The sequence below is a fragment of the Lycorma delicatula genome, chromosome 5 (genome assembly GCF_047948215.1).
Source record: "Lycorma delicatula isolate Av1 chromosome 5, ASM4794821v1, whole genome shotgun sequence".
In the NCBI taxonomy this organism is placed as follows: Eukaryota; Metazoa; Arthropoda; class Insecta; order Hemiptera; family Fulgoridae; genus Lycorma; species Lycorma delicatula.
The window spans coordinates 87,896,163-87,913,118 of NC_134459.1; the positions used below are offsets into that span (position 1 = coordinate 87,896,163).

General features: G+C 39.0%; 1 protein-coding gene across 1 annotated transcript in view; it reads left to right on the forward strand.

The window, feature by feature from the left end:
* LOC142325700 (uncharacterized) overlaps window positions 1–16,956 on the forward strand; it is a 118,513-nt gene that overhangs the window by 47,718 nt on the left and 53,839 nt on the right. Inside the window, exon 13 of the mRNA XM_075367728.1 lies at window positions 11,321–11,409. Within this exon, the coding sequence (XP_075223843.1) occupies window positions 11,321–11,409 (89 nt within the window). The remainder of the gene's footprint in view (window positions 1–11,320; window positions 11,410–16,956) is intronic.

Here is a 16,956-nt window from a genome sequence, read left to right on the forward strand (position 1 = left end):
GCCACTCATGACATTCCCATTGGTGTACTACTACCTAAACAAACAAAAACAAAACTGTAAAAGTCTTAAACAATACTGAATAAATAAAAACAGTAACTGAAGTCTTAAACAAGACTGATCAAAATAGGGATCTGCATTCACGACTACCTACCTATGGTAAAGAGTGAATCGAAACTTGAAACGAAAAATGACAAAAGAAACAAATAGTTTGCTTGGCATTTTTCCCACCACAACTGTATTCGGTCGCCCTAAATCATAAGACTAAATGTCTGTGCCACGAAACAGTTTAGCGACCAGTGTCATAACAAGCTAGAGCTAACCTAAAAGCGTGATACCATACACCACTCGCTTGTGTGTCCCACGACCCACTTGTCATATATCTTGTCAAAGAGAGCAATTCTTTGCCACGCCTAGGCCACTGAATGCCAGCAAGTACCTGTCCATCATTAAAGCGCTTGGAGCCTTAATCTGACTGCTAGCCAGCCATATCTCTCGGTTAGCTTCCTACAGCAGCGTGGTAGGAGTCTTTTCCCTTAGGTAAACTACTGATGTCGGTTGAACAAAGCAACTGCATCAAGAAACTCCCACACAGTCCGATAAGGCAGTTTTCGCCACATTGACTCGCCAATTGAGGTGACCAATTTTCCCCTTAACCTCTAAGTTCCAGAGTGGCCTGAGTCCTGGCCCCCCACAAGAGCCGAGCAATCGAACATCATGTGTTTGTTCGACTGGACCTCCCTGCAGACACACAACTCATCAGCTGCCAGGTGGAACCGAAACAAATATTGGTTTAAATTTATATGGTAGGAGAGCACTTGGGCTCCCGTTGCCTTCAAAAATGAAGGAGAGGCATACCATCCCCCCCAGTTCTTGTACAGATCTATACAAGAACCTTCCCTTAGTCGTGCTTGCCATTCTTGCTTCCATCATGAGGTTGTAAAGCAACCTCCGCAGGCTGGAGATGGGCAACTGTTTGAAATTTAAAACCGGTGCATTGAGATCACCCTTCCACTTCGGTACACGCTCGGCTCTAAACCGCATCCCAAATACCTCGGCCTCACCGCCTCTTCGCAATTTCCACATGGCCGCCTTAACTTTCACCACTAAATCAATTGGGAGAGCCTTTCCCAATACAGTAGTAACGTCGTAGGAGGTTGTTTTAAAAACACCAATGGCTACAATTAAGGCTGTGCGATGGGCACTCCTTAAATTTTGAATAAGAGCTCGATTTCTTTCCAAACTATGCGCCCAAACGGACGCCGCGTAAGAGGTCATACTTTCGAAGACACCTCGGTACACCATGTACAAATGACAGCTCGATAGTCCGTAATCCTTTCGAGCAATCCTCCTAAGCTTATGCGTCACAGAGACAGCGTCCGCACTGCTTGCCTGATGTGGTTGCTAAACAGCAAACTTTTCATCAAATAAAACACCTAGGTACTTATGAACTCGAATTCGACTGATTACACAGCCCTTATACTTAATACGAGGGTTACGACTGTATGATGATTTGTCTGCACCCTTGAGAAGCATAAACTTCATCTTGGGCATAGAAATCCTTAAATTTTGAATATCCATCCAGCACTCTGCAATTAACAAAGCCGCCTGCACTCGGTCTTCTAGTTGCGGTCGTGAATTATCACGAATTAACAGGAGACATTCATCGGCAAAAGCCTGGGCTGTGACCCCTTCCGGGGATGTCAGTCTCAAAAATCCATCGAATACCAGGTTCCACAGCAAGGGGCCGAGAACGGAGCCCTGCGGGCTTTCCCTGTTGACGGATTTTTCCACAACTAGGAGCGTATTCTTAAACAGCCGTGCGATCCGACAAGTAGTCACGTACTACGGCCTGCAGGGCTACGGGAGCATTGCAGCGTTTCAACTCATAGAGGACAGAACTCCAACACAAGAAAGGAAATGCTGCCACTACATCAATAAATATTGCCAAAACATATTTACAGTCGGCGCTTTCCACCTCGGCAAGAGCATTTAAGATGTAATCCTCGGTGCCAACCCCTTTCATGGAGCCATATTGACCTTGAATTAGAAATGAGTTCATATTGATGCTTTCCCAGAGCCGTTCCACAACTTGCCAATTACCGGCAAGAGGCTGATGGGTCGATAACTGCTGACCTCACTCTGATCCTTTCCTGATTTTAAGAGCACTGTCACCAAAGCCACCTTTCAACAAGTTGGAAAGCAACTCCAGTTTAGACACCCTCAGAACAGTCTGCCAAGAGGCTTTCTTATGATAGGCAGCAGATGATAGTAAATATCCAGGTCAATTCCCGGTGCCTTTCTCAGTGCCTATACCTCAGTGTCTATATCTACGGGTTCCACAGCCCATACGTCAGTGAATGGTGTCTCACCCGCCCTAACAACGATTTCTACTCCACCCTCCGGAGCATCTGGAAACAGAGTATCCAGGAACGCCTGGTAAGTCGCCACAGATGTTAAAGTGTGGTCACGACCACCAAACCCGCATCGAATACTGGACAGCACATGCAATGGCTTTGGCCGGTAACATAACTTCGCTAACTGCCAGGGATTGCGCTGCAACTCATGCATGGAGTCTTGCCAAAACTTGAGTTTTTCATGTCTTGATGGAATGAACGTACACATTAGGGGGCGCGCCGGTAGGTCCGCAGACCCTCAACGCGCACGTCATCGACGATAATCCCCGTTAGAGGGCGACGCTGGTATCTTCTAGCGGACCTAGCTCTTGTGCGCAGCACGCCAAAGTCAGAGGATCACCACTTTTTCCCGGGTTTCCGCCTGCGATTAACAGACGGCTCCCCGGAAGCAGCGGTCATGATGGCTCCAGGTACTCTCCGATCAGCGGACTAGCCACTACTCAAGGGTCCGTCCATTGGCCGAGTTCGCCGTAGGATCCTATCGCAGCCAGTCTTGATGGCCTGGCCGAATTGTTCAGCCATCAATTCTACCTCCTCCCTATGCTCCATGCGCCATTCCAATCACTGTAAGGAAGCCACACACTCGTGCCGCAGCCTGTGCTGATCTAGGCCCCTTAGGTTATAGCGACCCGAATCTGGAGCTCTTGGACCACCACCGTAAGAGATCTCATAGGTTATAATCCTATGATCACTCACACTGCCCTCTGGCCAGACGGTTCAACTACTTGTACAGCTAAGCATATCGTCCGTCACCAAGGTGACGTCGATGTAACTTTCCCCCAGTTCGGAAGAGAAAGTTCCATGATTGTTCTGCCTCGTTAAGCAAGTAGAGGTTTCTGGCTTCAACGAACTATGCGAAACCAGCGCCTCTGGAGTCAGTGAATGGTAAATCCTAAGCGGAAGACTTGGCGTTAGCGTCCAGAGCAACCAGCGCTCTGATGCCCGGGAGACCGTCCAGAATCCCCCCCCCCCCCCAACTTCACCAACTAGTCATCGATACTCCATCCAAGCTGGATGTATCCCGACACCAGTACAACATAGAGCTTACCCGTCGTGACTCGCACGACGGTGAATTGCTCATCAGAAAACTGAAACATCCAGAAGACACCCAACCATCGGAGAGACCGAGCCAACCACGATCGCAGAAAGCGGCCGTTTCCCACGAGAATGAATAACATCAACCCCGTGAAAGCCGACCACCCTATCCCCGACCGTGTACGGCTCCTGGACCAAGAGGACCTTGAGGTCTTACTTCTCAAGAAAACTCATGGCTTCATTGGTGGCCGTCCGGGAACGATATGCAGGTTTAACTGTCCCAGGCGCAAGCGTTCTACATGGTGACGACCGTCCTCGAAAGCTTCCCCCAATTCAGGCGTCATCATACTCCGTATTGTTTACGATCTTCGCCCGGGCTGTGTCATGCGATCTGCATTGTTGCCCCCGACCCGGTGTCCGGCGTCCGGCATTAAAGCCTTTCACCAAGGTACAGGGAACGCACTTTGCAGGCACAATCTTTTTAGGGCAGTTAACTGCCCTGTGCCCAGCAAAGACGGAATGACCACACATCTCCAAGTGTGCTCTACAGCGGTGTGTGCCCAAAACCTTGACATTTGAAGCACCGGGGTACTTCTGTATGGTCGAAAATCCTGCTAGAGGTCCACCCAAGGAACAGCCGACCACCGGCCGCCAAGTCCTGCCGGTTCTTTGGCAAGGTCTCAATTATCCAGTGGTTCTTCGGGACCCCAACTGCCGAACCACCCTGGTTCCCTTGAGGAAGTCCTCGACAGACATATCCAACACAGGAATTTGGCTTTGTATAGCGCTGAGGATTTCGCACTCCTCCACACTCGTTGCCCTTGGCAAATCGTAAACCAATATTTGCGGCCCTTGCTCGCCGAGCAACTGAGCCTTCAGCCCGTTCTTCCTAAGAACATCGGCCTCCAGCAGCCGCTTTGACTGCTGCTCATTAACAACCTCTAAGACGACTCCATGGTCCCTTGTTTTTGTGACCCGGAGAATCTGGAACCTTTCCTTCTTCTGGGTCCAGGACCTTCTTCAGGGTCAGCTCCGTCATCACAGATGAAGACCCCGGACCAGGCGTCACAGGGATCACCTTGACAGTGGTCCGCTTAATTTTGATAGCCGGCGGCTGGGAACTAACCCTCTTAGGCCTCCGTGCGGCTGTTACCGCAGGGAAGGAGACAGGTATTTTTACCTTCTCTTCCAGAGAAGTGTAGATCTTGCCAAGGACCCTTCCAATTTCTGGTTTGAAGTTCTTAACTCCTTCCACTACCAAATCCACCTTGCTCAACAGTTGAGAAATGACCTAATCAAGGGCTCGGTTTGCGCCCTGGAAGTTTTCGTTTTTCAACACCAGTTTAGCAACCATCAAGGAACATTCAGAAAGGTACGAGTCGACCAACTGTCTAAACTCGACCGATATCCTTGACACCTTTTTTGAGGATATTTTGGCCCATGCGGACCGCATACCCTCAATCTGCCCTATCCCTTCGGATTCTGAGCTAGACCCCTTCAAGTGAGGCTTCGAAAAAGTCAAAGCTTAAAAGCTCCTAATATAGACCACCGGCGAGATTGGAGCGAAATCGCTTCCCGAACCTGCCAGAGGATCAAAAACATTTACTGGCCTCATAAACATATGAAAATGGGGACACGATTCAATCAAAGGAAACTGCTTATTTAGCCAACAGTGGCACTTCTACAACACACTACGCAGCTGTATTGCCTAAACACCACAGCAATGCAGGTTGACTGACAGCCAGTGATCATTGTCAGCTTCGCGACATGAACATAGGCACGCTGTACTTGTTGAAGCAATATATCGCTACCAGTAGCAGTAAATACAAGTTTTACAGCACAGGGCCAGAGGCCAAGAAGCGATCAAAAAGAAATAAAACAAAAATTTGCTAAGTAATCATAAAATAACAACACATGCATGTAAAAAGTAAAAACCCAAGTAAATCCAATCTATATTTCCTCAGCAATCTGATCACACACCACAGACGTAAGGAGGCTCTCTATGATCGCCCATTCAGCCTGGCTCCTCCAATTCTCTCAGAGGTCAAATACCAACCAGATAATATTTAGCCGGCAAATGGTCTCCATGTGCAAAAGATAGATTTCGCACAATTGTACAACACATGGTAATCAGTATCCAACTGTCCACACTGTGGACACATACCTGAGTCTACCAGACTGAATCTCTGGAGTCTATCTGGAAAGCATCATGCCCAGAAAGTAATTGCATCAAATATTTTTTAGGATGAACCTAAGAGGCACCCTAAAATCTGCAACATTCGGTAAAAGATCATACATGTAACGCTCGTCTTCCAACTCATCCCTCATGGCCTGCCACAAGGCATTGTCATGTTGCTCTATCTCCCAAACTTTCTCAGAAGTTAGCTCTCCTAACTTCTTAGCAACACACCTCTATTGACTTTAGATGCAATCAGATCTATCGGCTTCATGCCTGCAATCACCAAGATCACCTCTCATGAAATAGTGCGATAACCTCCAGTTACCGCCAACAATATTAGGCGCTGAGCCCTTAATAATATGTCTCGATAACTTTAGTACTTTAGCCTCCCCGCCCAAACAGGCACTGCATATAACATAACTGCCTCATAGACGCCCTTATACAAGATACTCATTGTCTTAAAATTTAGACCCCAATCAAGATTGACCACACATCGTATTCCAAAGAAGGCATTACAAGCCTTCTTTGTGACATACAAAAGCTTCTTACTTCTAGGACCAGTAGGAGCCTGTCATCAGCAGAAGCTACAACAAGGCATCCACTGAGCAACTTCAGCCGCAGGAGCGAGTCAAACTCCACCACCCACAACAGGGGATCCAACACACTGTCCTGGGGACACCCCTTAGACAGTGTCTTGCCAACCTCATGGCTACCCACACGGAGTAGCACATCCTGATTACTAAATTAACTTTGCAGTACCTGCAATTCACTTACAGTACATTTTCTCCTTTGCAGTTGATGCATAACAGAGGGCCACCATAAATTGTTAAATACACCACAAATATCTTGAAAAATTCCCAGTACATATTCCTCATCACAATCAGCAACCACACTCATCACATAAGAGTATGGTATCCTGCGAGGTCAATCTCTCATTATAGGAAGATACAAAACCTTTTTGAAGACCTTGCCAATAACCGGCAGCAATGTCAGAGGCCTATACAACAAAGTAACTGTGGGATCCATGTCACCTCCTTTAAACAGCAATTAAACAGACAACCCCCTTCTTGTAGCAAATTGGAAAATATCCTCCACACAATAATTTATTAAACACGCCTTTGATAAATCCCACACTTACCCCAACCGAGCCAACAAAGAGCTCTGCAGTTATCTCATCAAAGCCAGGGACTTTCCCCCTACTCACACTGCAGATAAACTGGAGATTGTTGAGGTACGTCGGCTGAATCGCATCAGCAATCTCCAAGAACACTGTATCGTCGCAAAACTGAGCAACCTCACACGAATCCACAGATGGTATGCGATCTCACCAACTTCATTGCCATCAGGCAGCAATTCGTTAAGTAACTTGTGTAATATACCAGACAAATCCAGTAATACACCTAACCTAGTCAAGAAGGCGGATAGAAGAACATCCTTCCTACATTTGTGTCCTATAAATCTATAAATGACTCCCCAGGGATCCTTGTTCCCCTGCTCATGCACAAAGAAACGCCAGGAATTTTGCCATCTGAACCTTATGAAAATAAAGAGATTGTTTAGCTTGATAATCAGCAACAAGTACTGCCTGCCATTCTGGATCACCCTTATGCTGAGACGGTCTCCATAAACGACAAGCAGCCTGTTTCAATGCTGACATTTCCTGCTCCACCATGGAGCCAACCTCTTGACCAGGACTAGGAAAACTGAGCACTTGGCAGCATTTATGGATGCCACCAGCAGACCTGCCAGGTCCTCCAGACCCAGATTATCCATACATTGAGCCAAGACACAAAGTCTGGCCGAAAGAAAATCAACAAACTTTTTCCAGTCCTCATGCTTGTGCAAAAAACGACCCTGCTGAACTGGAACATCACATTGGTAATGATCACTCAAGCTATCAACAATCTCATATACAATCAACCAATGATTGTAATCATCCACCACAAACGTTTCCAGCCATAAATGTTAACAGGTAAAAACCTACCGATGGTAACATCGATGATTGTTCCTCTGAAAAGACATCTCCTATCTACCTTACCTGCGTAGGTGGTCAAAGGTTCATTTCTTGGTGGAGAAGAACTCTTTTGTTTAAACAGTCTGTTTTTATCTTTGATGGCTTTGGGCTGCTATCCTTAACTGGTAGATTCTTCAACTTCTGAATAATTATCTGTTCAACTATATTTGGTAAGGCTTTTTTCCGGGTTTTTTTTTTTTTTATTTATTTAGTGTGTAGGACTTTAGTGTCTACATTAGGTATTGCTTAAGAAGATGGGATGAAATTGCAATTTTTTAGCATGTGAAAATGCTATGCCTGACTGGATTTGAACCAGGGAACTCTGGATGAAAGGCTGAGACTGTGCCATTTGTGCCAAGGAGGCCAGCATATTTAATACGGCTGACACCAGTTCATAGATCATGTCCTTGGGTTTAAAGGAGGCTGCAAGAGCAGCAGTAATCTGTGTATAAAATTGAGCTTTGGCCATCGGCTGAGCACAATTTTTCTAGCTTCGAAGTAGCTAATCTTTTGAGTGGATTTTTCACCTGTATTGTCACTTCTTCCTTATATTTGGACAGTTTTGTGATCTCGCAGTGTAATGTCCATTACAGATGACACAAATCAGTGAGTCCCAGCATGAGTCATCCGGGTGTAACAGGTTACCATAAGCACATATTTGTTTTCTCGTGCATTGCACTGCTGTGTGTCCAAATTTCTACCATCCAAAACAAGACAGTGTTGTCGGGATGAATGGACAAACAGCTAGCCTATGAGATCAAAACTTTATTTTTTGGGGACACTTAAGTTTGTTAAATGTGAAGATATTCAATGCAGAGTATACAACTTTGTTTCATTATGTGTTCAGTCATCGACTTGTAACAACTCCTTGTCCACAGAGTTCTTCTACAATTTCGTCTTCTGTGCAGTACAGCAAATCTCTGCCCACAACTATTCCTTTGGAGGTATTTAGCATACTATGTGGTACAACCTCATGTCAATGAGTCCCATCTTCTTAGCTTTGAGTAGCCATGATGACTGTAGGTCGTTGAAGGTCTCAACAAACAGCCCCATGGCAGTTTTCAATGTCTCTTTGACAAGTCCTCCTGCAGCTTACGTGATTCCTCCAGTTATCATAAGAAGAATGATCTCTGTAAAATCCCCTTCTTTCTTCTTTATCACCAAATATTTTGGTATGACTTTACTGCCTTTCAGTTGAAGTTTAATTCAACCCTTTTTTTCTATATACTAAATTCAATGCTCTTCCTTCTCTTCGCTTGCAAAAACAAAGGCTCTAATTGACTAGGGTCTTTTTGTGAACTCTGCTACAGAAATTGTGGAAGTTTCCATAAATTAAGTTTTACTGCCAGTCAATATATCACAAGGTAGGAGGAGAAGCAATTGAGCATGTCCTGAATCACTGACACTGCCTGCATTACCCCAACCAGCCACTTCCCCCCACAGATTTAACCCAAGCCAGGGAGTCAGGTACTACCTGATCACTATACCAACATCCCAGCACTCGCAAGCAGCAGTAAGGGCTATGATTTACCCTTACCCATGGGACAATCCCTGCCAAGGGCTGAAGTAACTGACTCACATTAAGGGCTCAAAACTTTGGCAGAGCTCACATCACCTCACCCCTCAATAAGGACCTACAACCAGGAACAGGGATGAGTTCTCCCCGTCTGCAGCATTGACAAAACAGATCCCCAGCCCCTGCCATTGCTATAAACAGCGAAATCGAGAAGCACAACCACAACCAGCTTGGGTAGCTAAGGATGGCCAACCCCACATTCCACAGGGAGCTCCTGAGCAAAATCATTGCCTCGTTGGCCAACATAAGTAAAAGTATCCGTTTCTGCCCACCCAGGATATGTGCATAGATGAAATTGCACAGATGTGAGGTTGAATTTGCCCAGGGCATTATTTTTTTTCATTATTTGGGCATAGACTTCTGACATTGACATTGTTTAAAAAAAGGAATTACATCATCTGATCATCAGATGTAAGGGTTAAAGCACCCTCACGTTTTAATTAAAACAAAAAAATAACATACCAAGAAAAAAGTAAAACAAAACACACACATATAACACTTACACTGTGTAGAAATTTTTCTGACATTTTCATAAACACAAAAAAATAAAATTAAAAACCTTAAACGCACAGTAAAAATAAAATAATCAAGAACTCTGTGTTCTGATGAATGTGCCTTCACTTGGAAGATTCTCGAGTTAAATTTAACTCTATCATCTTTGTCAAAAGGTTACTACTATAAACTCGTGAGTAGTCCCCTGGCAGATAGGTAAGCAACTATATTTTTCTTCTTTGTCATTTTCCAAATCAGCAACAAAATTATTTCTTAGTTCATACCTCTTTCTGAGGTCCTCATATATTGAGGACCTCAATGTAGATTCTTGACAGTAAGTGGTTCATCACATAAATTGCTCATTCGTCTTTCTTTGACGGTTAACAAATATGAATCTGTTATTCGTATGTGACCTACTCTTTGTTTAATCACTACCACTTGTTCTTGGTGAGTCAGTTTTTTGTTGTTCTATTTATATGGAGTAGTTTTAATTGCATTTAATTTTGTATTTATTTAGTCGTCTTCAGTTGTTACTCCACATGTTTCTCAAACTGTTAGACAAGTTTTAACATCTGTCCCATGAAAAAAGGGATTATATCCATATTCTCACACATTGTTGCCATTCTGGCAGCTTCATATGCGCTTCTATTTCCTGAGATACCAGCATGCCCTGTAGTCCATACAAATTCACATCACTGTCCTCATTGATTTATTACACACAGAATGGAAAGGATGTTTGCAATAAGGAAATCCTCAATGTGGTTTTTCTGAATAGCAGTTAGTACACTTAAAGAGTCTGAATATATAAGCACTCTCGCTTCACAGAAATGTTCTGTGTAGTGAAAAGCATAAAGCTTAGCCAGGGAAAAAACAAGGCAAAATTCTTAATTCCTCTTTTAAACAGTTTTAATTTGAACAAAGACCACTAACATGGAATATCTTCTTGGGCAAAATTCAGTTAAATAAATTTAAGATAATTTTTCCAATTAGAGTTAAGTTACAATTAAACTCATTACTAATCTGATAAACTCCAGGTGTCTTATTACTTTTATGAATTTAAAAAATCTTTGCTGTTTACTGAGAGAGATAAAAAATCTAAAACAAGAGCAACAGTATCTAATAATATAATAGATACATCCAAGGGTCTGGGATAACAAACATGTTGTAAATGATAAAACACAAATCTCATTGATGGAATTCTTTGAAATTTCTTCTTTGCTACTGACTGATTAGATGCACTAGAGAAATTTCTAACCCTGAAAAAGAATTTTCCAATTCAAGATGGTAATTAATCTTACTTCAATACTTGCCTATACTTGTTGTGACATCAGCCTTATTATCCATCAAACTCTTCTTCATCTCTTATGAATGTTTTTAATAATTTAAGTTGTTTTTAATTAAACGTTATCAGTATGTTCTGATAAAACAAAGATCTTTGTGAAATTTCACAAACAAGACAAAAACAAAAGAAATAGTGAAAAATAAAAATTAATTTTAATATATATATATATATATATATATATATATATATATATTATATAAGTAAATAATTTACTTTAATATTTTATTTTAAATAAAATGATTTATTTTATTTTTTGTCTTTGTTTCAGCAATATAGCCAGTTAACTGAAAGACTTTCTGACAGCTATAAAATGCAAGAGAAACTGGTTACTGATAATGCAGAAATGGAAGGTTCAAGGTTATAAAAGTTTTTTTTTAATTTTTAAACAATATTTATTTTTTTAACTTTATAAAAGAGAGTTCTCATTTATTTATATTCAATTTAAATTATATTCTGTTATAATTATAAGTTTAGTTATATTTTACTTTTTTCTATTACGTGTTGTAAATTCCTTCATCTGCTTATAATTAATAATAATAATTTATTTTCCAAACTAAGGATACACTTTTTAAGACAAACAATATAACAGAGTAACAAATTAGACAAAACTTTTGAATTATATAAATACTTCTATTGACCTACAATAGTTTGTACCTGTAGGTTCTACTTAAACTACAACAGGCTCACAAGAGTAACTATAGTTTTCTAATTTAAAATTGTGATGCAATAATTTTTGTGATTTAATATTAGTTTGGAAAATTAGGTACTCCTTGAGGACAAGAATCCTGTTGTAGGAGTTACCATCAATTTATGATTAAAATATTGAAGAATATTAAAGATATATAAATGAAAAGTGACTGAGTAGATATTTAACAATTACTAAAAATTATAGAAATATTAAAGGGAGGGAAAATCATTTAGTTATCATTTGAAGTCAAAAGGTGATTCACAAAAGCCATAAGCTTTATGCTACCCTAGCATAATTTGTCAATTTTATTCACAATTGAATCAATACTTTTTATAGTTACTCTTGGAGTAATTATAAATATAAAACTACTTGATTCTGATCAATAACTATACATTATATAAATCACAGAAATAGCAAGATTGCTATTCAACAGATTACAAACAGGAACTGCTTCAGCATTTATCTGGAAGGATCAAATGAAACCATAATTTCATCAAATGAAACAGAAAATTCAAGTTGATTTTTCCTTGTATAAGGAAATCTTATCTGTTATGTATCAAGAAACTTAAATTTGTTAAATTACAGTTTTCATTGACTATTCTGTAGAATTATAATTGTTGATTTTTAATTAAAAATAATTTACCCTTATTTTGGGTCAGTTACATTTCCCAAGATATGTTGAAATAAATTGTTCAAATGATGGTGTTGCCACATGAATCTCCACTAAGTACAATTCATTAATTTGTCTTGGATTGCATTTTTTTACATAATTTTGCTTAACTCCACATACTTTCTGTAGATTGGTTGTTTGCCATTACTTGTAGATCTGCAATTGCACAAATCTGCTTAATTAACAATGTGTTGCACTGAAGATTCAACATGTGTTGAATGGCCCTTCCAGAATGTGTTCCATAATGTTTTGAATTTTAAGGCAATCTTCCTTGTCAACAAATCAATAATTACTATTTTTTATTTTGCATAAATGTTTACAAATTATTCTTGAAATTTTGTATTCATGTTGGCTATATACAGTAATACAATGAAGAGAACATGCTATCCTTTTTTTGTACCATTAAACTTTGGAAATGATAAACCAATGAAAAGGCACAGGTTATATTAACTCACATATCCTAATAAAAATTAAGAGAAATTCATATAAATAGCTTAGCCTAAAATTTATTAATCGAAACAATTCTAGAAATTGCTCTAGTATTCCAAATGTGCGAAATATGAAAAGTTCATGAAGGAATGGTTCATAATTTTTAATGGTTGGCATAGATTTGTAAAGTTTTTAATTATAATTAGTCTCAACTTTTATAGCTATTATAGAAAAATCAGGCTTAACCTCAAAACATATTTGGATCCTTTTTTTTTTGTCTTCAGACTGGTTTGATGCAGCTCTCCAAGATTCCCTATCTAGTGCTAGTCATTTCATTTCAGTATACCCCCTCATCATACATCCCTAACAATTTGTTTTACATATTCCAAACGTGGCCTGCCTACACAATTTTTTCCTTCTACCTGTCCTTCCAATATTAAACCGACTATTCCAGGATGCCTTAGTATGTGGCCTATAAGTCTGTCTCTTCTTTTAACTATATTTTTCCAAATGCTTCTTTCTTCATCTATTTGCCGCAATACCTCTTCATTTGTCACTTTATCCACCCATCTGATTTTTAACATTCTCCTATAGCACCACATTTCAAAAGCTTCTAATCTTTTCTTCTCAGATACTCCGATTGTCCAAGTTTCACTTCCATATAAAGCGACACTCCAAACATATACTTTCAAAAATTTTTTCCTGACATTTAAATTAATTTTTGATGTTAACAAATGATATTTCCGACTGAAGGCTCGTTTCGCTTGTGCTATTTGGCATTTTATATTGTTCCTGCTTCTGCTTCGTTCATCTTTAGTAATTCTACTTCCCAAATAACAAAATTCTTCTACCTCCATAATCTTTTCTCCTCCTATTTTCACATTCATTGGTCCATCTTTGTTATTTCTAATACACTTCATTACTTTTGTTTTGTATTTGTTTATTTCCATGCGATAGTTCTTGCGTAGGACTTCATCTATGCCATTCATTGTTTCTTCTAAATCCTTTTTACTCTCGGCTAGAATTACTATATCATCAGCAAATCGTAGCATCTTTATCTTTTCACCTTGTACTGTTACTCCGAATCTAAATTGTTCTTTAACATCATTAACTGCTAGTTCCATGTAAAGATTAAAAAGTAACGGGGATAGGGAACATCCTTGTCGGACTCCCTTTCTTATTACAGCTTCTTTCTTATGTTCTTCGATTATTACTGTTGCTGTTTGGTTCCTGTACATGTTAGCAATTGTTCTTCTATCTCTGTATTTGAACCCTAATTTTTTTAAAATGCTGAACATTTTATTCCGGTCTACGTTATCGAATGCCTTTTCTAGGTCTATAAACGCCAAGTATGTTGATTTGTTTTTCTTTAATCTTCCTTCTACTATTAATCTGAGGCCTAAAATTGCTTCCCTTGTCCCTATACTTTTCCTGAAACCAAATTGGTCTTCTCCTAACACTTCTTCCATTCTCCTCTCAATTCTTCTGTATAGAATTCTAGTTAAGATTTTTGATGCATGACTAGTTAAACTAATTATTCTGTATTCTTCACATTTATCTGCCCCTGCTTTCTTTGGTATCATGACTATAACACTTTTTTTGAAGTCTGATGGAACTTCCCCTTTTTCATAAATATTACACACCAGCTTGTATAATGTATCAATCACTTCCTCACCTGCACTGCGCAGTAATTCTACAGGTATTCCATCTATTCCAGGAGCCTTTCTGCCATTTAAATCTTTTAATGCTCTCTTAAATTCAGATCTCAGTATTGTTTCTCCCATTTCATCCTCCTCAACTTCCTCTTCTTCCTCTATAACACCATTTTCTAATTCATTTCCTCCGTATAACTCTTCAATATATTCCACCCATCTATCGACTTTACCTTTCGTATTATATATTGGTGTACCATCTTTGTTTAACACATTATTAGATTTTAATTTATGTACCCCAAAATTTTCCTTAACTTTCCTGTATGCTCCGTCTATTTTACCAATGTTCATTTCTCTTTCCACTTCTGAACACTTTTCTTTAATCCACTCTTCTTTTGCTAGTTTGCACTTCCTATTTATAGCATTTCTTAATTGTCTGTAGTTCCTTTTACTTTCTTCATCACTAGCATTCTTATATTTTCTACGTTCATCCATCAGCTGCAATATATCGTCTGAAACCCAAGGTTTTCTTCCAGTTCTCTTTGTTCCGCCTAAGTTCGCTTCTGCTGATTTAATAATTTCCTTTTTAACATTCTCCCATTCTTCTTCTACATTTTCTACCTTATCTTTTTTACTCAGACCTCTTGCAATGTCCTCCTCAAAAATCTTCTTTACCTCCTCTTCCTCAAACTTCTCTAAATTCCACCGATTCATCTGACACCTTTTCTTCAGGTTTTTAAATCCCAATTTACATTTCATTATCACCAAATTATGGTCGCTATCAATGTCTGCTCCAGGGTAAGTTTTGCAGTCAACGAGTTGATTCCTAAATCGTTGTTTAACCATGATATAATCTATCTGATACCTTGCAGTATCGCCTGGCTTTTTCCAAGTGTATATTCTTCTATTATAACTTTTAAATTGGGTGTTGGCAATTACTAAATTATACTTTGTGCAAAACTCTATAAGTCTGTCCCCTCTTTCATTCCTTTTGCCCAGCTCGTATTCACCTACTATATTTCCTTCCTTGCCCTTTTCAATGCTTGCATTCCAGTCTCCAACTATTATTAAATTTTCATCTCCTTTTACGTGTTTAATTGCTTCATCATCATCATCATGGGCGCTTGTAGGCATATAGACGTTAACAATCGTTGTCGGTTTAGGTTTTGATTTTAAATGAAAAGCAAAGATCATTTAAGTGGTTATATCTCACAGTGGTATATCATTACCAGGATAATACATTGATTTCATAGATATTCTCATCTTGTTTTCTTTTCTGATTACCTATAAAAAATTATTTTATTTTCGCCAAAGGAGTATCAATCAAGCTTAATGCATTTATTTGCATCCTCATTAACTCTTTTCTTTTCATATTTACTTATTCCCCATCCCCAAATCATATAATTGCCTTTTGTAATTTCATGTCCCAGTGTTAAACTTTGTTCTTCTCTTCTTTTGGATTTTATCTTTACTTTTATTTTCACCCTATTCGTACTTAGTTCTACTTTTTTCAACCCCTCATCCAATTTTCTCAATTAGCTTAGCTTCTCAGCTGAACTTGTCACAATTACTAAATAATTTGAAAAATGTGTAACTGATTTATTCAGTCCCCCATATTCATTCACACATTTACGTTCTGAACAAATTTAATTTTCTCATAGGGTGGCACAAGTTATTGTCACATTTTATATTGAATAATGGAAATAATACACTATAAACTGGTTAGTGGAAGTGACACTGATATCAATTCCTAAATATTGTCTTTGAAAATAATTAAACATTAATCATGATATCAATCAATGACATCATAAAATAAAATGTATGTATTTAAAAGGTGATATAAATGTTACTTTGAATGCTGTAAGATAGGTTTACAAAAAATAAGGATGTATCACTTTTAATTTGTCCTAAACTGGTTAGTGGAAGTGTACTGATATCAATTCCTAAATATTGTCTTTGAAAATAATTAAACATTAATCATGATATCAATCAATGACATCATAAAATAAAATGTATGTATTTAAAAGGTGATTTAAATGTTACTTTGAATGCTGTAAGATAGGTTTACAAAAAATAAGGATGTATCACTTTTAATTTCTCCTATCCTAAGATTAATTTGGTTAATCTGATATTCCAAGTAACGTGATGGAGAAAAATGATAATTTTTTTTGTATACAGAAAAATTCTATATGGAATTTCTTAAAACATCCTAAACTACACACTAAGTCATGTACAATTTCTGAACAAAGCTTATACTAACTTTTCAGTCAAAAAATGCTAATTGATTGACTGAACAATAAAATTATACTGGCTAGTAACTGAACTATTTTTTAATTATTATTATGGATATCTTTATTGCTTAAAAATATATATGAAAATATAGAAAGTAGTTAATGATTAAGTAAAATATGTCTTCCAGTATGATGTAATTTTATCATGTTAAATAACTGACATCAATTAACATT